Below are 17,219 nucleotides of genomic sequence, written 5' to 3'. Positions count from 1 at the left end.
GGATATCGAATTCGAAACGAATTCGCAGCTCTACACGTTGCACTTGATCCGACACCCGACCACACCAAGGACCCTCGGAACTTCGAATTTAGCGGATTCCTATAGTTCACCGATCAGCCGACTCAACAATCCTCCTGTTTCCCTTACGACACCGATTTCTTCGTCACACCTGCGCAATTTAACGTATCCCGTCCCCGGTGTCGATTCTGCCGATTCGATCGCGGACATTTCTTCGCGTTAATTCCCACCTGGTTATATCAACAGGATTTTCGAGTCGGCGGCTGACATTTGTTTGCCCGTAGAACAAAGTTTCCGCTAGTTAGCCACGTTCAGTGATATTTTACGGTCCGCGAATATCCGGTCTCGCCTCGCAGGCTCGTGAACCGCCGGCAGATTGAGATTACGCAAGAACTGTGTGGTTCCCTAAAAAAAGATTTTTTATCGGGACTGTTATCCGCCGGGGAACCGGCTGCTCTCAGCAGATTTTAACGAGCCACTTGCCGACCGATATCTATCAATCATCTAGGCTAGACCAGTTTCTAGCACTTAAAGGGAGAACCGCCGCCCTACCGTCTCGCTCTTGTTTCTTTAACGCTATTAATTGTCGTCTCGAATTCAATATCCAGGATCGATAAATTCTGAATTTCTGGAAACCTTTCCTTTCTCTACGAAATAATTTACTGCTTCTCGTTCAATTTCATGTTCGTAAAGAGAGACATTAAATCGAGAGAATAAATCCGACGCAAAATTTCGCTTCGAATTACCTGAATAGTGTCACAGCGATGGATGTTCGATCCTCCTCCGATCTCTTCTACACGCAAAGAGGAAAATCGAGCTTTCTTCGACGCCAAAGGTCGAGCCACATTTCAATCCCGTAATCTCAACTACCGGCTCGGTGAACCGCTAATTGAAGCGTAGTCCGAAAACGCGGAAATCACCGCGAAGTTCAACGACGACTCGTTAACGTCGCACTTTCGAACGCGCGGCCAGTTCTGCGACATTCCGGGTACGCACGATCGTAAAATTCCTTCTTTCGTTCTTTAATTCGCCCCCGATTGCGTAACTATTTCCTTCCCTAAGATCGCGTGTGACCCGCAAGGATACGTTGCACCGCCCATGCTTTCCATTGTTCCCCAATAAAATCGTAAAGACCCGAATGAAATCGTATTAGCCTGACTTTTATCAGCCGTAAAACCGAATGTGCTCGACCGCCGGTGGAATATTCGAGGATAATGGGAGGTGTATCGAAGGCGTAGGAATGTTTTAGGAATAATAAATTACGTCAATAACGGCGAGCGGACGCGTTGATCGCCGCCCGGGCAAAAGATACTCGTGAGACTTTAATCCGCGGCGGCTTCGTTTATCTAATAAACATAAACGCTGCCGCGGACGGTACGTGCACCGTAGGTCAAGATAGTGACGGCGCATTACGATTTTTTCCCGGCAATTTACGTTAAAGAGGATTTACGGATTTCGTTGCGGAGCTAAGCATTTTACGTAACTCGCATGAAACCAGACTCAGGATAAACTGGAGCGTATCACCGGAATCTATGAACGCGTTATGCCCGTTTTCGTTTATTGCCCGAGGAAACGTTTCTTTCATACTCGCGCACCGTCGCAATAATTTTCAGCTACATATTTATTGATTTTACTTAGTTTTAGCCAGTCGGAAATGATACAACAGCGTCTTTAAATCCTTTCAATGGTTCAGCTGTCTTTCATTCGATCTACCCTAATCTACTCTGCCCTAATCGAATTATGAACGACTTTCCTACTCGAGCAGAAAATGTTTTAATTCTACCTACTTAACGTAAGACCTAATAATTGTATTATCATTTAAATGGCTTAAATTCAGCAAAAGACCAAGATTTTGTAACAGTTAACCTAGATAGAGTTTTATTTGTATGCTCGTAAAACGAGAGGTTTCTGGAGGCTGGTGAAAATCGACCTACGCGACACAATGATCGTCCAGTCGGATCAGCGATCTTCCTCGGTCGATCGCAAGCGTTTTCTAGCGGTTGGCCGACTCGAATGTCGCCGGGACCGGTGATTTTCCTACGGCGCATCGTACGAAAGCCACTCGAAAATAGATCAGTGCTTATTTCGATGGCTCTGCCACCCCGGCCCCCTCGCCCCTATGTTTCTTTTCATTCTTTTTATCGCGAAGCGTTTTCGCCGCTTCTCTGGCCAGCATGATGCTCGATGGAACGAGGGAACAGAACTACATTATCGCGATCGTTCAAGCACAGATTGAATTAAAGATGATTCTACGTCTATCTATTGTTACAAAACTTGCATGAAAACGTATTCGTATTTTTCTGCAATAATTCTGGTATTTCTTAACGATTCAATGAAATTTCTAAACAAATTGCGAGGCCATGCATGAGAATGTTTAAAACAAATTTTATAACGTTACAGCGAATTCAACGATAAAAGGAGAAAACGCTTTGAAAGATTGCGTGCTGAGATAACTGAAAAAATTCGACGAACGCGTCCTGCATCATTGGCAAGCTGTTGGAATCGAAACTAAAACTTAGTTGCAGCCTGACCGTTCGAAACGTGCCGCCATTGTTCGCGAGAGAAATTCGGAAGATTCGCGCGATCCGGCTACCATCGAAATCGATCATTTTCACTCTTCCCTGGGATCTTGTCCAGCCCAGCGTGCACTCTTCGAAGCACTATGGAGGCGCCATCCTCGAAGAGTTCTCCGGTTTATTATTACACACACTCGGTGGATTTTGCCGTCGTCCCCGCTCGCGTCCGCTTCTCTCCGCTTTGGCCTCGCGCGGAGCTTATTAAGGCTCGCGCGACGGAACACCTTGAGAGCCCTGAACTTCAGGGAGCCCGGCGAGAAAGAAAGAGAAGCAGAGAGAGAGAGAGAGACGCTGACTGACTCAAGGTCGGCCTGAATCAGAGAGCCAACCGGTTTTTCGGAGAAGATTCGGAGAAGAAACGGAAGGTCACGCGACCGGCTCTATCGCCCGAAACGCTTTTAAATCTCCGACGTTCATTGTGAATTAAATGGCCGATTTAACCCTGCGGAACCGGGCTTCTGGGCGGGGGTGTACGCGCGCTATCGTCTCCGCGTCATCGCGAGTCACGTTTCCACGCCGTTTTCGCCGTGAATTATTAATCCGCCGGGCGGGGATTGCTCTTAATTGGATCGCACCGCGTCGCCTTGACCCGCTGACCGGGAACGATGGTTTCAGGGTTTTTTCGTTCCCGATGCAAATTATTGCTCTTCCGGTTTGTCTCTTTGTACGAGCGTTCGTGAGATTTTATTAGGCTGTTGGCATACAAAACGGCGGTCTTTCAATTTCATAATTAATTAATTAATTAACTTTATTAGTGTTTCTTCGTGGATTACAAGTGGTACACGCACCGTGAAATAAAATAAAATAAAGTAGAATAGAATGAAGTAAAATGAAGTGGGATAGAATAAGATACAATAAATTTAACTCAAATAAAATATAATAATTTATGCAACGATCTAATACAGTAGAATCTCCTGACAATGTTGACACGCTCAACGCTTTAATTATCGATAGGATCGAGACCACTCCTCCCGGATAATTTTCTCAAGAAGTTGTCGATGCTGCGAAAATGTTCGTACGACAAGTTCGTTGATAAACATTTTTGTTCCAGCGTGATCGTGCGAACACCGAGTACATAAATCCAAGACAATGTACGTTAGTCGCGTTCGGTGGATCCTAGTATTGAAAGGAAAGTGCTGGAGTTCGATCGACTTGAAATTTTAATTGGACCTCGAGGAAGCGCCTAATTATCGTTTGGCCTAGAATCGGAATGATAGGTTGTGCCGAAAGCGGAATAAAAATGACGAAAGTACGCGTCTCCGCCGCGTTTTGTAACGATGCCGCGGAGAGACAATCCGCGAAGTGTGTCGCTCCAGCTGTTGCCAATATTTCATCCTCCGGGGCACGAACTTTTGAATCATGCGTGGTATGTACACCTGTAGTTGCCGCGAGGAATAAGAGATTTTTTTCAGGCTCGCAAGGTTCGCCGGTGGCAATTAAATTCGGACGGGAATGTAATCGGCGCGCGCGCGCGTGTAGAAAGAGAAAGACTCGTGCCGCCGATGCTGAAAATGTTAATAAATAGGTGGTGAAAGATCCAATTAAGTTCTCTGTTGTCCGCCGTATAATACCGAGTTAATGCTCTTAATGAACACCTAGCGTGCGCCGTGCAACGCGTGGTCGTCGTCTAAGGAGTCGTTGACTTCCCCGCCGCGTCGAAACTGCTGGAAAATTGAGATGCTCGCCTAGTTTGCGGGCAAGTTGAGCAATAAGCTCGTTACATAATTGCGGCTAATTGTTCCTGTCTTCGGGAGAAGACGCGCGCGGTCTTTCCGCGAAGTTGAAGTCGCTCGGTAAACAAGCCGACGTTCTCGGGCCTAAACGCTGCTCGCTCGCTCGAACACAAATCATTTCAGTTTTAACGATTCGTTTGTTCGTAACGCCGCGGAAATTGCACGCTGCCGTAATTGGCAAACTCTAGGGAATCGATTTAAGCGAGGAGCACACCTGCTCGACTTTTATAGTTCTAGCTGGATAAATTCTTAAAGTTGAACTTCGACATTCTCCTCGAGATCGATACAGGTTCTTCGAGCCATGCTCTGTTTAAACATTTTTCTGAAACATGTTGGAACATGTCCGTAACGCCAAGCAACAGTTCTATTCAGAAGAGTCTACGGAATCGTTCTGCGCGAGAATTATGTCCGCGGCTTCTACGGTTGTCGAACAAACAAACGAGAAAGTCGAAAGTCTGAGCGAATGTTTAGAATTTATGAAAATAGCCTCGCTCTCGTTAAACGTTGTTTAAACGTGTACAAACGTTCGGGATCATGACGAAACGTATACCGTCGTATTCGGGAGAGTCTACGGTATTCGCTGCACGTAGAAATCGTACCTGCAGTTTCTACGATTGCAACAGAAAAATGTTCTTGAAAGATAAAAAAAACTCTTCTCGTAGGTACATAAACAAGATCTGCGACGATTACAATCTCCGGACGAAGAAAGTAACGACGTCGTTACCGGAATAATTGACTTGCACTTGCGATCCAGTCCAGAATTCACCGGCACGGATCCGGAATATCCGAGGAAACGAGGGACGAGAAGAGACAGGAGAGCGAAGAGGATCGCGGGGAAACGGAATCGGATCGGTTTCCCGCAGGATCCGCGAAAGGGCGGCGATCGAGGTGGGGACAGGAACGTTAATTAATCCGCATAATTGGGGACGACGGTTCGCGTGCAATTAAGCCCCGGGCCCGCCGGCTTTTACCGTTCTCCGATCCCGCCGATTGTTCCTCGAGCGTGAAAGTCTTAAACGATTTCGTGTCGACGCGGCTGCGTGCGTCTGCCCGGCCACGCGAAACGTTCGCAGGATAACAGTACCGGCGGTGCCGACCGCGGAAAGGAAAAGGAAAAAGGTACGGAGTGTACCGGAAGTGTCGCGCGAGCATTGCGACCGTAGTGCTCGTGCCTTCCTTTTATCAAGAGATAAGGAGAACAACGCTTGCCATGCACCGCGGGTCCGGTAAATGGGACGAGGCCGGAAGCCCGGCTCGATCGTCGCCACGCGCCATCGCGAATTCGAAATCACGTTCATTGGCGTGATTTCCGTTTCAGTTTATGCGGTGCCGACGCGCTCGTCCTCCCGACGATTGATCATTTTGCTGCAGTATGCCGCGCATGAAGTCGACGTTTTAGCGAATCGTTTTGTAAAACGACGCTGCGATTATTCCTGAACAGTCGTCTTACCAAGAGGAATCAAGATAGCCGAAGACGTGTTCGATCTCAACGTTGAATCGAACAAAGCTCGACGGACAAAATCGGAACTGTTTCCAGCAAGTTTTCACTTTTTAGCTGGCGAACGATGAAATCAGCGATTCGACACGGAACCCCTGCGAAACACTAAAAAACGACTGATGCGCGTCGCTTTGTAAGAATGATAGCCCTGAATTTGTCTACACTCTGCGCCATTTTTATTATAATGTCTACTGTAATTGAGCAATTTATGCGATCTAATTTATGCGATTTAACCGGTCAATTTGACCGGTGTTGTAGGTTTAGTATTAAAAGGAGGACCGGCTTGCGAGAGAAGTCGGAAGAAAAGACGGCGGAAAAGTCCGAAGACAGAAGGAACAAGATGGAGGACAGGTTCCCGAGTGGCTGTCCAGTTCGAAGACCCATTGCTTTAGAATACAGTGGCGGAGTAGGATTATTAACGACGTCCGAAGCTATCGAGAAGATCCCGGGAGATCTACGGTCGTTCAAAGACACGCCGAACCTCCTTCCGAACAAGATGGCGGACGGCTCGCCGGCGAACCCCGTGGATAAAGAGCCACGGACGGTTCTCTGTCCGCTGAATTCAATGGGAAAGAAAGCGCGCGACCGCAGCTCCACTTAATCTCGATCATAAATCGCGTCCTAAAAGGTCATTAGAAGGTCGTTGCTTCTCGCTAGCCATCGAGATCTCTCCGTAAAGTGAGTTATCAGTTTCAAGAGCTGGAAAGACGGTCGGCATTGAACACCAAAAATGGACGGAGCCGGCGTTTCTCGCCTTGCACCTCTATTTACGGCGAGACCTTTTTTTTTCTCCTCGGTTTCCGGTGAAAATCGACGAAGTTAGGAGATCCGATCGATTCAGGGGAGCCGTAAAATTACGTATCCGCCGGCCCGTGTACGCCGTTTCGCGCGGCCCCGGGAATCGCGGAGAGGCGTACAGGGGCGAAAAGTGGGAGGGAAAAGAAGAAAAAGAGGACGAAGAAGGGGAGAACGGTTTCGCATGACGCGGTGAAAACCCGTCTTTCCTTTAGCCGTGCCGACCAGCCGACAAAAGGGCAACCGGTTTCCGGAAATGGGTAATTTCTTTATTATACTCATCCGAGCCGGCGCGATCCTGTTCCGCAAGGGATGCACGACTGCTCCTCCACGGGGAACCACGGTCACGGTTTTCACGGATTTCCCATGCCGGCTGCTCGTAGCTGCTGTTTCCCAGCGTTGGCGCCGAGCCGCGGCTTCTACGGTTTATCGAATCTCTGCGTTTAGCCACATAATGCTGATTAGAAGATTACGGCGCCTTTTTAAACAAATTGAGAACTCATTGACACTGTGCATTCTCATAGTAAAAGCACCGATCTTTCGAATGTTACAAACTAGAATTATATAAGTCGTTTAGCTTTTCCATGATCTTGTCCTAAACAAGTGTCCCATTTATGGCAGTTCTCCCGTACCCTTCGCTTCGTGTTTATTGCCGGGCCGGGTAAGAATAGATTTTTGAAATTCGACATTTTCAAATATATTCAACTACGTGATATTCGCATGTGATCGCCATTCTGTATTACGCGAGGAGATACAAATATTTACGGTTCATTTACACCGTTTCAGAAATCTATTTTCTGAGAAAAGGACATCCTTTTCTCCGCGTTGCTGGTCGAAGAGGAGCAACTCGCGGAGCTGGGGTTCGCGCGAGGTCGTCGCCGGAGGGCCATCTTCGTTTGAATCATTGCCGGTGACGATGACGCCGCGGCGACCTCGTTGCCGCGTAAAGAAAACGCGCCGATAACCGCTCGTTTACGCGCGCGTTAGAAAGTGCGCGGCCGATCGGATCGCGGCGAAGAGGACGAAGAGGGCGGCGATCCTCGCGCGAGAGAAAACCGCGCGTCTGAAACGCGGCCTGGTTTCGCGACGAGCGGGGAACACGCGGGTTGAAAGCGATACCGAATCGTCGCGGGTTCACACGGGCCCCCGGATCGAAAGACTTTTACCTTCGGCTCCTAATTGGCCGGGATCTAGAAAGTCTCGCAATTCGAGGCCTCGCGTGTCGTCCCGGCGGCCACCTTCGCATTTTAATCTATCGACCGAATCTTCTTCTCTCGCGACGATTGCTACCGTCTGCCTCGATCGATCCGGCCGAGCATCGGCGCCTTTCATAATTAACGCTTATCGGTTTCGTCGGCAATTTCGGAATCCTCGCGATTTTTTATGCGAATCGACTGCGCCAGTCGGCAAGACGGAGTCGCATCTTTCGGTGGTTATTTGTACATTCTATATTATTTATATTTATATCGATTAATATAATAGATAATCTGCGAAACAGCGGTTTAGATGAACAGTTCATGCAAACTCGTTTTGAATTTTATAATACTGACAGCAAGTACATATATCTCGTTTGTCGCTATTGTCGTTAGCAATTTTAAGTGTCCCGAAAAGGGGTCAGTCGTACTAAATCTCGATGTGTAGAATGAGGTTCTAAGGGGCGGTTGAGAGAGAGAGAGAGAGAGAGAGAGAGAGAGAGAGAGAGAGAGAGATAACAATCTGGTAGAATTCTGAAGCAATCGATTTATGATTGAAAATGGTAACTTTCACGTTACGCAGAAAATCGAATGTAACCAAAATGTGTCGAGCCGATTTAGCACCGTTCTTCTGGTCACTTTCGTTGGCTGTTTTTCGAGAGAACATGTTTACCCACTGTTCACCGGAAGGTTAATGTTTTCTGACTGTTTTAAAGCTTGATAAATTCCCGACGATTATTTATATTGTCTCAGCTTATTCAGTTATCGGATCACTGTAAATTAAACGTGTCACTGTTCGGTTTTACGTGGGAAGTGCGAGAGTAAGATATGATTCCTCTATAGCGACGGTAACTTCAACAATGAATCATCCTTGATTTTTCGGTCCATTCGGACCCAGAATTACAAGTAATCCATCTAAATTCTAATCTTGTGGCAGTGATATTTAATCATCAACCATTAATATCAAGACTAATAAAAGGAATAACTTCGGTCTCAACTCGGAGGTTTCGATAATATAAAAATGAAAACGGATGTAGCAGCGGCTGCTAAAAAAATCCAAATCACAAATCCGCAGTCCAAAGTTTCAAGAAAAGTTCTCCCGCAGTGTTCGCCGATTATCAGCCAACGAGAGCAGAGAACAACGAAAAAGCGAGATGCCGTCTCCGGCCAGCTGTTACGAAACGGAAAGGCGGTCATTGATAAGACCGGCCGCAAACGGGGCCATTTACCCGCAGGTGCCGTTCCATTTCGCTAGCTCGCGACGGATGCTGGTGTTTGCGTAATGAAGCCGCAATTAAGCAATCGGCTGGCCGTTGCTAATTGTCTCTATCAGTGGAAAGCTGGGGGAGCAACGGTCACCGATCGAGAGGAGTTCCATTAAAGCGGTTGAGAAACGAAACGCGGAGGCCGGGATCCGTCCGATTAATTAGCTTCGAAATGGAAACAGCGATTCCCACCGTAGGAGAAGCTGAACGGATAGATAGATGCCTGTCTGGCTCGTTCATCGACAACTCGGACGACGAGGCCGTGACGGCATCGCGCATGACTCGCGTTCGGACAATGAGAAACCGCCTTCACGCCGATTGTTAACCGAAGCGTCTTGTTCGACGGGACGAGCACAAGCAGCGAGCTTTTTCGCATAAAAGATCGACCGAGAAAATTAGTCATCGAGCGAGAGAGGTCACGACCGAGACAGTGACTCAGATCGATTCCACCTTTCGCGATGATCCAGCGCCGATCCAGCGGCCGCGATCGACGATCCTTGGAGGATCGAGCGTCATCCGTACGAGTCACTCTCCCTCCCGGGCCCTCCAGTTAATTTGTTCCCGGTAAATTGTATCGCGAACGCGGCTCTCCTTCTTTCGCGCGAGGATACATCGATGCAATTTCGCTTGTCGTATACGATCCGATCGATTCGATTGCGAGACGTGCATGGAAATCGGAACGAGATCAGTTGTTCTACGGAATTTCGTTCGCGCGATAAGAAGCTTCCAGAGGCTTTGGTTTATCGAAAAGCGAAACAGTCGATTGAGATATTAAAATATCTATATATATAAATAAAATAAATATTAACAATAAATATATTATTTATATTTTTTTCAGTATACATTAGTAGAAAATTCAGTGAAAATAATGTTTCATCGTTTTCGAGAAGCAAATCATTAATGGAAAAGTAAAGCTTGAAATGCGTTTTCCTTTAAACTTCAATATTTAGACATTATCTCGGTATTGAATTGGAGCAGCGAATTGTCCGACAACGAGGACAACGAACAATTGTCTGAACGAGCCGTCCGCAGCGTCTCTAAAAATTGATCGTCGAACGAGACACGATGCATTCTAAAGAATTCTGTGCGCGCGTAGCCCGATCAGGCTCAGTGCACCAGAGGACAGAAGAAACGTCGTCGCCTTACGTAAAATAAAGATCTCGAAATTGGAGTTGGAACCGATCGGTCCCAAAAGTCGAGCGCGAGGCCCCCGAGGTCGATCGATCCGAGAATCACGGTAGCGTAGCTTGAAAATAGCGTTGGTTTACGAGCTGGTTGAGAGAGCGCCGTAAACAAGGGTCGCGACATCCATCGTGGTCGGGAACGGTTCCGTGGAACGTTGGAAACGGCTTCGGTTCGCGGCCAAGGTTCGCCACGGACCGAATGATATAAATACACACGCCGTGACGAGATGGGACTGGACGCCGCGGACCAGTCGTTAAAATCACTGTTCGACGTCCCCGCGAGGCTTGATTAACGCTCGCCACCTATTTTCGAAGGCTGGCCCCGGCATGATTTACGGCGACACGTTCATTTCAATCTCCCGCGTCTTCCGAAGCTGCTCCTCGCCGCCGATAAGGCCCCGACTTTCTATGCGTCTCATCGAAGACGACAGAGAGCCGGACGACGATAACAGTTCCCTCGGACGTTAACTGCCCCTAATAAACAATGTTGATGTCTGCACGAGTGAGTCACGAATCTCTGAATTCTATCGCCAAAATAAGCATTCGCTCATCGGTCGCGGTCTGGCGGCGGGCTCTTCTAACACTGTGGCGTCGCTTTTATCGCGGTTTGATCGCGCCGAAAACGTTGATACGGAGCCAAAATATTTTGGAACACGATGCTACGCGCGATCCGAATGGAAGGAGTTCAAGGAATCTAGTAATTTTCATTAACTCGGTCGTGGTTTAGGCCGAAGTTCATGATCGAGGCGAAAGTGGAATACATTTTCATGGATGGAATAGATAACAGCGATAAATAATAGCTTCGACGATGATTTCAACGCTTGTTATTTATTTGTAAATAATAGCTTCGTATTAATTAAGTATTCGCCATTATCTGCGACGACTCTTGTCGCTTCGCGTCTTCGTAGGGTCTTAATTGAAGGCGTAATCTAGCATTGATACTTTTGCTACGCTAAATAACAGCGATAAGTGGACTGCGGATATTTATGTATCTATTATTTAACGAAGCCGCTGCTAAATATAAAAGGCAGCAACGAGATACGCGATCCAATTAACACGAAAACTTACGTAGCGTCGCGTTTCTTTCTCCGCCATCTTGTCGGCAGCGAACCGGCTCTTCTCGAACGTCCCGCAACGTTCCAAACCCGCAAAAATAATAATCATCCGTCCGTAATCCTAACAAATACGAAGCCGTTGAAACAACACATACAGTAGCACTTGGATTATTACGAATTTAAAATTGCTGGCGAATTTCTTTTCATTTCCCATGAATTATTAGCGCAATAGTATAAGATGACGAATCGTGGCCTAATCGAGGTCCCTGTACAGTTTCGTCGTTATCGCTTGGAATAATCGGAAAACCTAAATAATAAAGATCGAGAAAAATCTAGTTCGATTAATCTAAGTTCTACCGTACACGTTTTGCCGAATTCCAAGCCGATGGAGATATTAGTCGAGCCGTAAACAACTTCCGACGCGGCTCGGTGGAATCCTATTGTTCGGACAATCCGGTTTTTACTTTCATTAAATAAATAAAATAAAAAAGAACGAACGAAATAGACGTCCGATAAAAAAACAGAAGTTATTTATGAGTCGATCCGATACAATGATAAATGGAAATCCACGGAACCTCGGTCACGGGGGCTGCCGCACAAATGCGCCCCCGCTTTCGCAAGAAAGATCGCATTAGCCGTTTGAAAGGGCGAATCTCCGTCCGGCAATCCCGTTCCCGGCGAACGAGCCGTCCGCGTTCCAAAGGAATTCGCGGAACCGTCACGTTCCGTTCCAGCCAGATTGGCCGATTTCCGCGAGACCGGCGAAAAAAGAATCGCAAGCTCGCGGCATTCCTCGCCGGCCAGGCCAGTGGACGGCGACAGCATTACGACTTCCGATTCGCGGAAAGCGGGCCGAGATTTATAGAGTTATTGTGTCGGATCCTCGTCGGCCGGGTCGTTGACCCGGGGAAAGGATTGATTGGACGCGGTCAATCATTCCCTCTTTCGACGTTCCCCCGGAATATCTGAACGGCGCGCTTCGTCCCTGACAAAAAAGAAAAAACGAGTAGAAGAAAAGAGAAAAGAACACGACGCGCGCACGCACGCTCCGCCGAGTTTCTGCGTTTTAAAATGCGAAGTATCGGCCGCCGACTGCGTTTTCGCGCATACGCGAACAGCCAGATAACGCTCGCCGCTGATAACGCTGTCGTCCGACTACCTTGGTGCACTTTGAACAATAGGGAACAAGAGAGTTACGTCATTTTATTCGGCGGCGTGCGCGCGGGCCATTTTCGAGCCGCGAGGATCGGTTCGACGTTTCCTGCCGCTTCGGCGACGTCTCTTCGGATTTTGGCAGCCGCGAGCTTTACTTATTTATTTATTTATCGGATATATACGGGATAGCTACTCGTTAGTTATAAAATTATAAATAATATATAATCCGGCATGATCGCAGATTGTCGGTGATTTGTCGGTGATTTGTCGGTGATTCGTCGTTGTCGTCGTTCCGTCGGCCGCCGACGTAGCTCGCGGGCGACAGTTTCGATCCGAGGAATTTGTTTTTCCTCGAAGAGGCAGGATCGAAGTGTCGGCGAACGGGCCGTCGATTGACTCCTCTGGTCGATAACGCGCGGCGAGGTCACGGAACCGATTCGCGACGCGCGGCCTGTTGCATCTGTGCTCTCCATCCCGCGGCACGTTTGCCCCAGTGTTCCCGCGACATTCGCCGCGATTGCACTTAAATGACCATTATTATTCTTTAACTCGGGCCGATTCCGGCGGCCTTCGAATCGGAACAACAACGTCGTCGCTTCGGGAGCGAGGATCATGCGGCCAAGGTACTGTGTGTAAAGCGATCCCCGCGATCAGGAAATCCGATAGCTCGACAGCAAAATTTGCTCTGCATTCTTTTTTTCTCTCTCTCTCTCTCTCTCTCTCTCTCGTTTCCAACCGCACATGTGTGCCCGTCGAGCGTCGTCCCGTTCGGCGCGAATCGCGCGCACCGAAATTTTCTCGTCGATTCTTCGAACCGATCCTCCGTAGAGATCGATTCGAGCCGGAGAGAAAAATAGGTCATCTTTTAAAAAAAATTGCGATATTTTTGCAACGCAACGCGTATTCGAACGCGTTTCGGCACCGTGCACGACTCGCTCTTGCCCGCTGCTTTTAACGATGCTCATTACAGACAGCGTTGACTGACTTGTTGATAAGGATGGCGGCGAGGCGCGCGACTCCTCGTAAACTTGTCTAAAATTATAAAACGCGAGAGCGACCGTAACTTTCGATGGGACGGCGCCCACTACTCTCGGCGGAATCGGAAATAGGATTAGGTTTATTTTCGTCATTTTTCTCACAGTCTATTTTGTGGCGATATCGCGAAACCGTTGACGATTTGTTCGACCAATGACGTCGGCCGATGTTTAGGCTTTAACAAATGCTGATAAATTATGTCAGTTTTCGAAGGTGCTATAAAGATCGTATTTAATGTCAAGAAACACGTCCTACCAATGTGATAATGATGATAATTAATTTTTTTCTGGTTTTTATAGATAATAATAATAGTAATATCAATAATAATAATAACAAATGATAATAATAGTAATTTCAATAATAATAATAATAAAATAATAATAATAGTAATACCAATAATAATAAACAATAATAATGATAAAAATAGTAATAACGAAACACATCCTACCAATGTGATAATGATGATAATTATTACTTTTTGCTTCTTATAGGTAATAATAATATGATAATATATAATAATAATAATAGTAATATCAATAACAATAATAAAAAAAAAAATAATAATACCAATAATAATAAACAATAATAACAATAAAATCAGTAATTGTTTTATTTGATCAGAGAAAAAATATTAGCAATACGTCGCCCGACTAGCAGAAAAGACGCAGTAAAACTCCAAATAAAACAGAATAATTACGCTACGCACAAAAGCCAACTTGTTACTTCGCGATAGCAATCGCCGACGGCGGTTGCAAATATTGTTAAACAACTCCGCGAGATTAACGACACATTCGTATGACCGTCGGTAGGTAAAACACGTTGGCCGGCCGTTGTCTATTTGACGTAACTTGGTTACGCGAAGAGATTACAAGAAAGAGCAGAGCGTCGATTATGATCGATCGCGCGCCGTCCTGGTGATTATTATCGCGTGGTCGCGCGTAAAGTGGCCCTTTAAAACGCGAAGGTCGGCCGCGATAACGACGAAAACAAAATACTCCCGGATTACTCACGCGGTTCGCTCTCGCGCACGGTTTCCGTCCGCGAAAAATCTTCGGAGATTAGATTACGTATCGCCGGTTCAGGGAACGCCGAGCCGCCGCCATAATCGTCGCGCCGGCGACGATTACGATTACGATTTATCGAATTCGAATCGTGCGAAAGGAGAGAGAGTGAAAGAGAAAGAGGGAGCGAGAGAGAGAGAGAGAGAGAGAGAGGAAGGGAGAGAGAGAGATAAAGAGGGAGAGAGAGAGAGAGATAAAGAGGGAGAGAGAGAGAGAGATAAAGAGGGAGAGAGAGAGAGAGAAAGAGGGAGAGAGAGAGAAGAGGGAGAGAGAGAGAAGAGGGAGAGAGAGAGAGGGAGAGAGAGAGAGAAAGAGGGAGAGAGAGAGAGCGAGGGCGAGAGAGAGAGAAAGAGAGAGAGCGAGGAAGAGAGAGAGAGAGAGGAAGAGAGAGAGAGAGAGAGGAAGCCTTTCCACAAACGCAACGTTTTCTGTGCCGCGCCTGTGTCCGTCTTGCGCAAATTTTCCCATTCTCGAAACGGGCACCAATTCCGAAAATAGAAGTTGTTGCCCGGCGTCCGCGCGGCGATACCTCTTGCTACACCTAAAACCGGCATTTTCGCGGCGCGATCTCTCGCGAGGAGATCTCCTCCGACGCGTGTTCCACGCTTCGCGAAGAAATGCCGGGAAACATCTGGAAAATGGTCGCGCGAAAATTCCGCTCGTGCCTTCCAGCCAGCCTGCTTTCCCATATCGATCCGATCGCGGTCGCGCCTCGTTCGCAATCGCGTATTCGAGACAAATATTTGGGACCAACATCCAACGATCTTTCCGTGAGTCAAGTTAAACGTTCGAGACACGCTGTTCGACACTGGAACTACCGAATAGAAAACGTTACCAGTGTAAACTGTTTTGTAGCAATAACGATGTCGAGTTTGCTCGGACTTTGTACGATTTTTCTATTGCAGTGAATGCTTCGGCGAAGAAGTTTAGGGAGATATTTCTCACAGAAAGATCTTTTATAATTTCGATAATATTATTTATGATAATAATAATAATAATATATATATATATAATATAATAATATATATAATAATTATAATAATAATATATTATAATATTATAATAATATTATTATATATAATATATAATATATATAATAATATTATTTATGATAATAATTTATGATAATATAAATAATGTAAATAATATAAATATAACATAAATAATTAACCAGTTAGCTGTGGCGCCTCCTTTTTAGATCGCGTGCCTATATGTGTCGCGAGAACTAAGCGACGAGTACAGACTCGTCAAACATAGAATAAGTGTCGCTGTTAAAATATTAGATCAAAAACACGATTTTATTTGATAAAATTAACAACTTCATTATTAATATTTACTCATTCACTTGACATCAACGTATACTGCATACGTAATAAACGAAAAACGCAGAAGAAATCAAATACTTATAAAAGTTAAAGAAAAGCAAGCCAAGTGCTTTGCACGTTGAACACCAACATCGTGATTCTTTTCTAATCTTATTTTTATAACAATGTAAACACACCTTCGTGCACGATTCGCCTGAAAATATTCTAGACATCTTGAAACTGGAGAATATGTTTTTGTTTTCACTCAAAATTACAATTTAAATAGCCTATGGTCGCTACTTTTTACGCATGACGAGTATACTCGTCAAACACAGCTAACTGGTTAAATACAATATAAATAATATAAATAATTAAATATAATATGAATAATATGAATAATTTATAATAATAATACGAGTATACTCGTCATGACACAATATACTGTCGCTTCTTCATGACGAGTATACTCGTCGAACACAGCTAACTGGTTAAATACAATATAAATAATATAAATAATTAAATATAATATAACCAAAATATAAATAATTTATAATAATAATATTTCAATAAAATAACAACTCTATTTATCAACAGAACGAATACTTTGTTACACTGATAGAAAGAGAACAATAATACGGTAGCAGCCGCACGTAAGGACAGGTGAAACACGAAAACAAAAAGAAAGAAAAATGCAAAAAGGGGGGGGGGGAGAAAAAGTAGAAGAAAAAGCGGAACTTGAATGTAAACACCCGAGACAGAAACCTTTGCGTTTTCTTTCGCGGAGGGTTGAAGTCCGTTCGCGCGACAAAGACGGAGAAGCCTCGGGATCGTCCGGGTGTTGAGTTAAAAAACGAGGCTCGCCTGGATATCCGAGTCGGTATCGGGTCGCTCGCGCGAAGGCGCGTAGCGTCCAAGAGGTAGGGAGAAGACACTTAGTCCCGTGATAAACCGAAGGTGGACAGTGTTAAGTCATTCTTGAGTGGCCGTCTCGCCGGCCAACCGATCCATCCTCTCTCGTCCACGGTGTCAGAAATCGCGTTCCGGATCCCCGGTGAACGTGTGCGCGAAAACAACCTCCTCCGGATATCCAGTCGTGTGCCAGTCGTGTACGAGCAACCGAACGTCGTTCGGGACCGAAATCGGAAGTGGGTGCCGAGAGCAAAGTCGTTCCCGCAGCTCGCAGTTGATCGGCTCCGGTGATCTGTTCGACGAGTGGATTCGTTCGTGTGATCGTTCGTTCGTTCGGGTGACGTCGATCGAGAGAAATCAAAGTTCCGCGAACGAATCGGTGAAAACAGGATCCGCGGAATTTGTCGCCGGCCGAAACGGGCACAAGATTTTTCGGGA

The 17,219-nt window shown here is 46.2% G+C and overlaps 1 protein-coding gene across 8 annotated transcripts in view; it reads left to right on the top strand.

Annotated features, from left to right (window-relative positions):
* The window catches only part of Myo61F (unconventional myosin 61F), a 39,366-nt gene that overhangs the window by 4,819 nt on the left and 17,328 nt on the right, over positions 1–17,219 (top strand). For 2 of the 8 annotated variants that reach the window (XM_033465777.2, XM_033465769.2), the window contains exon 1: positions 12,944–13,095. The exons of 1 other annotated variant lie outside the window; for it this stretch is intronic. In XM_033465777.2, the coding sequence (XP_033321668.2) occupies positions 13,085–13,095 (11 nt within the window). In that variant the 5' untranslated portion in view covers positions 12,944–13,084. Of the gene's footprint in view, positions 1–12,941; positions 13,096–16,669; positions 16,790–16,826; positions 17,018–17,219 lie in introns of those variants that run through there. 5 more of the 8 variants (XM_033465775.2, XM_033465770.2, XM_033465774.2 and 2 more) reach the window with 5 other exon arrangements.

Source organism: Megalopta genalis, chromosome 1 (assembly GCF_051020955.1).
Source record: "Megalopta genalis isolate 19385.01 chromosome 1, iyMegGena1_principal, whole genome shotgun sequence".
NCBI classification, from domain to species: domain Eukaryota; kingdom Metazoa; phylum Arthropoda; class Insecta; order Hymenoptera; family Halictidae; genus Megalopta; species Megalopta genalis.
This window is presented reverse-complemented; position numbering and strand designations above follow the sequence as displayed.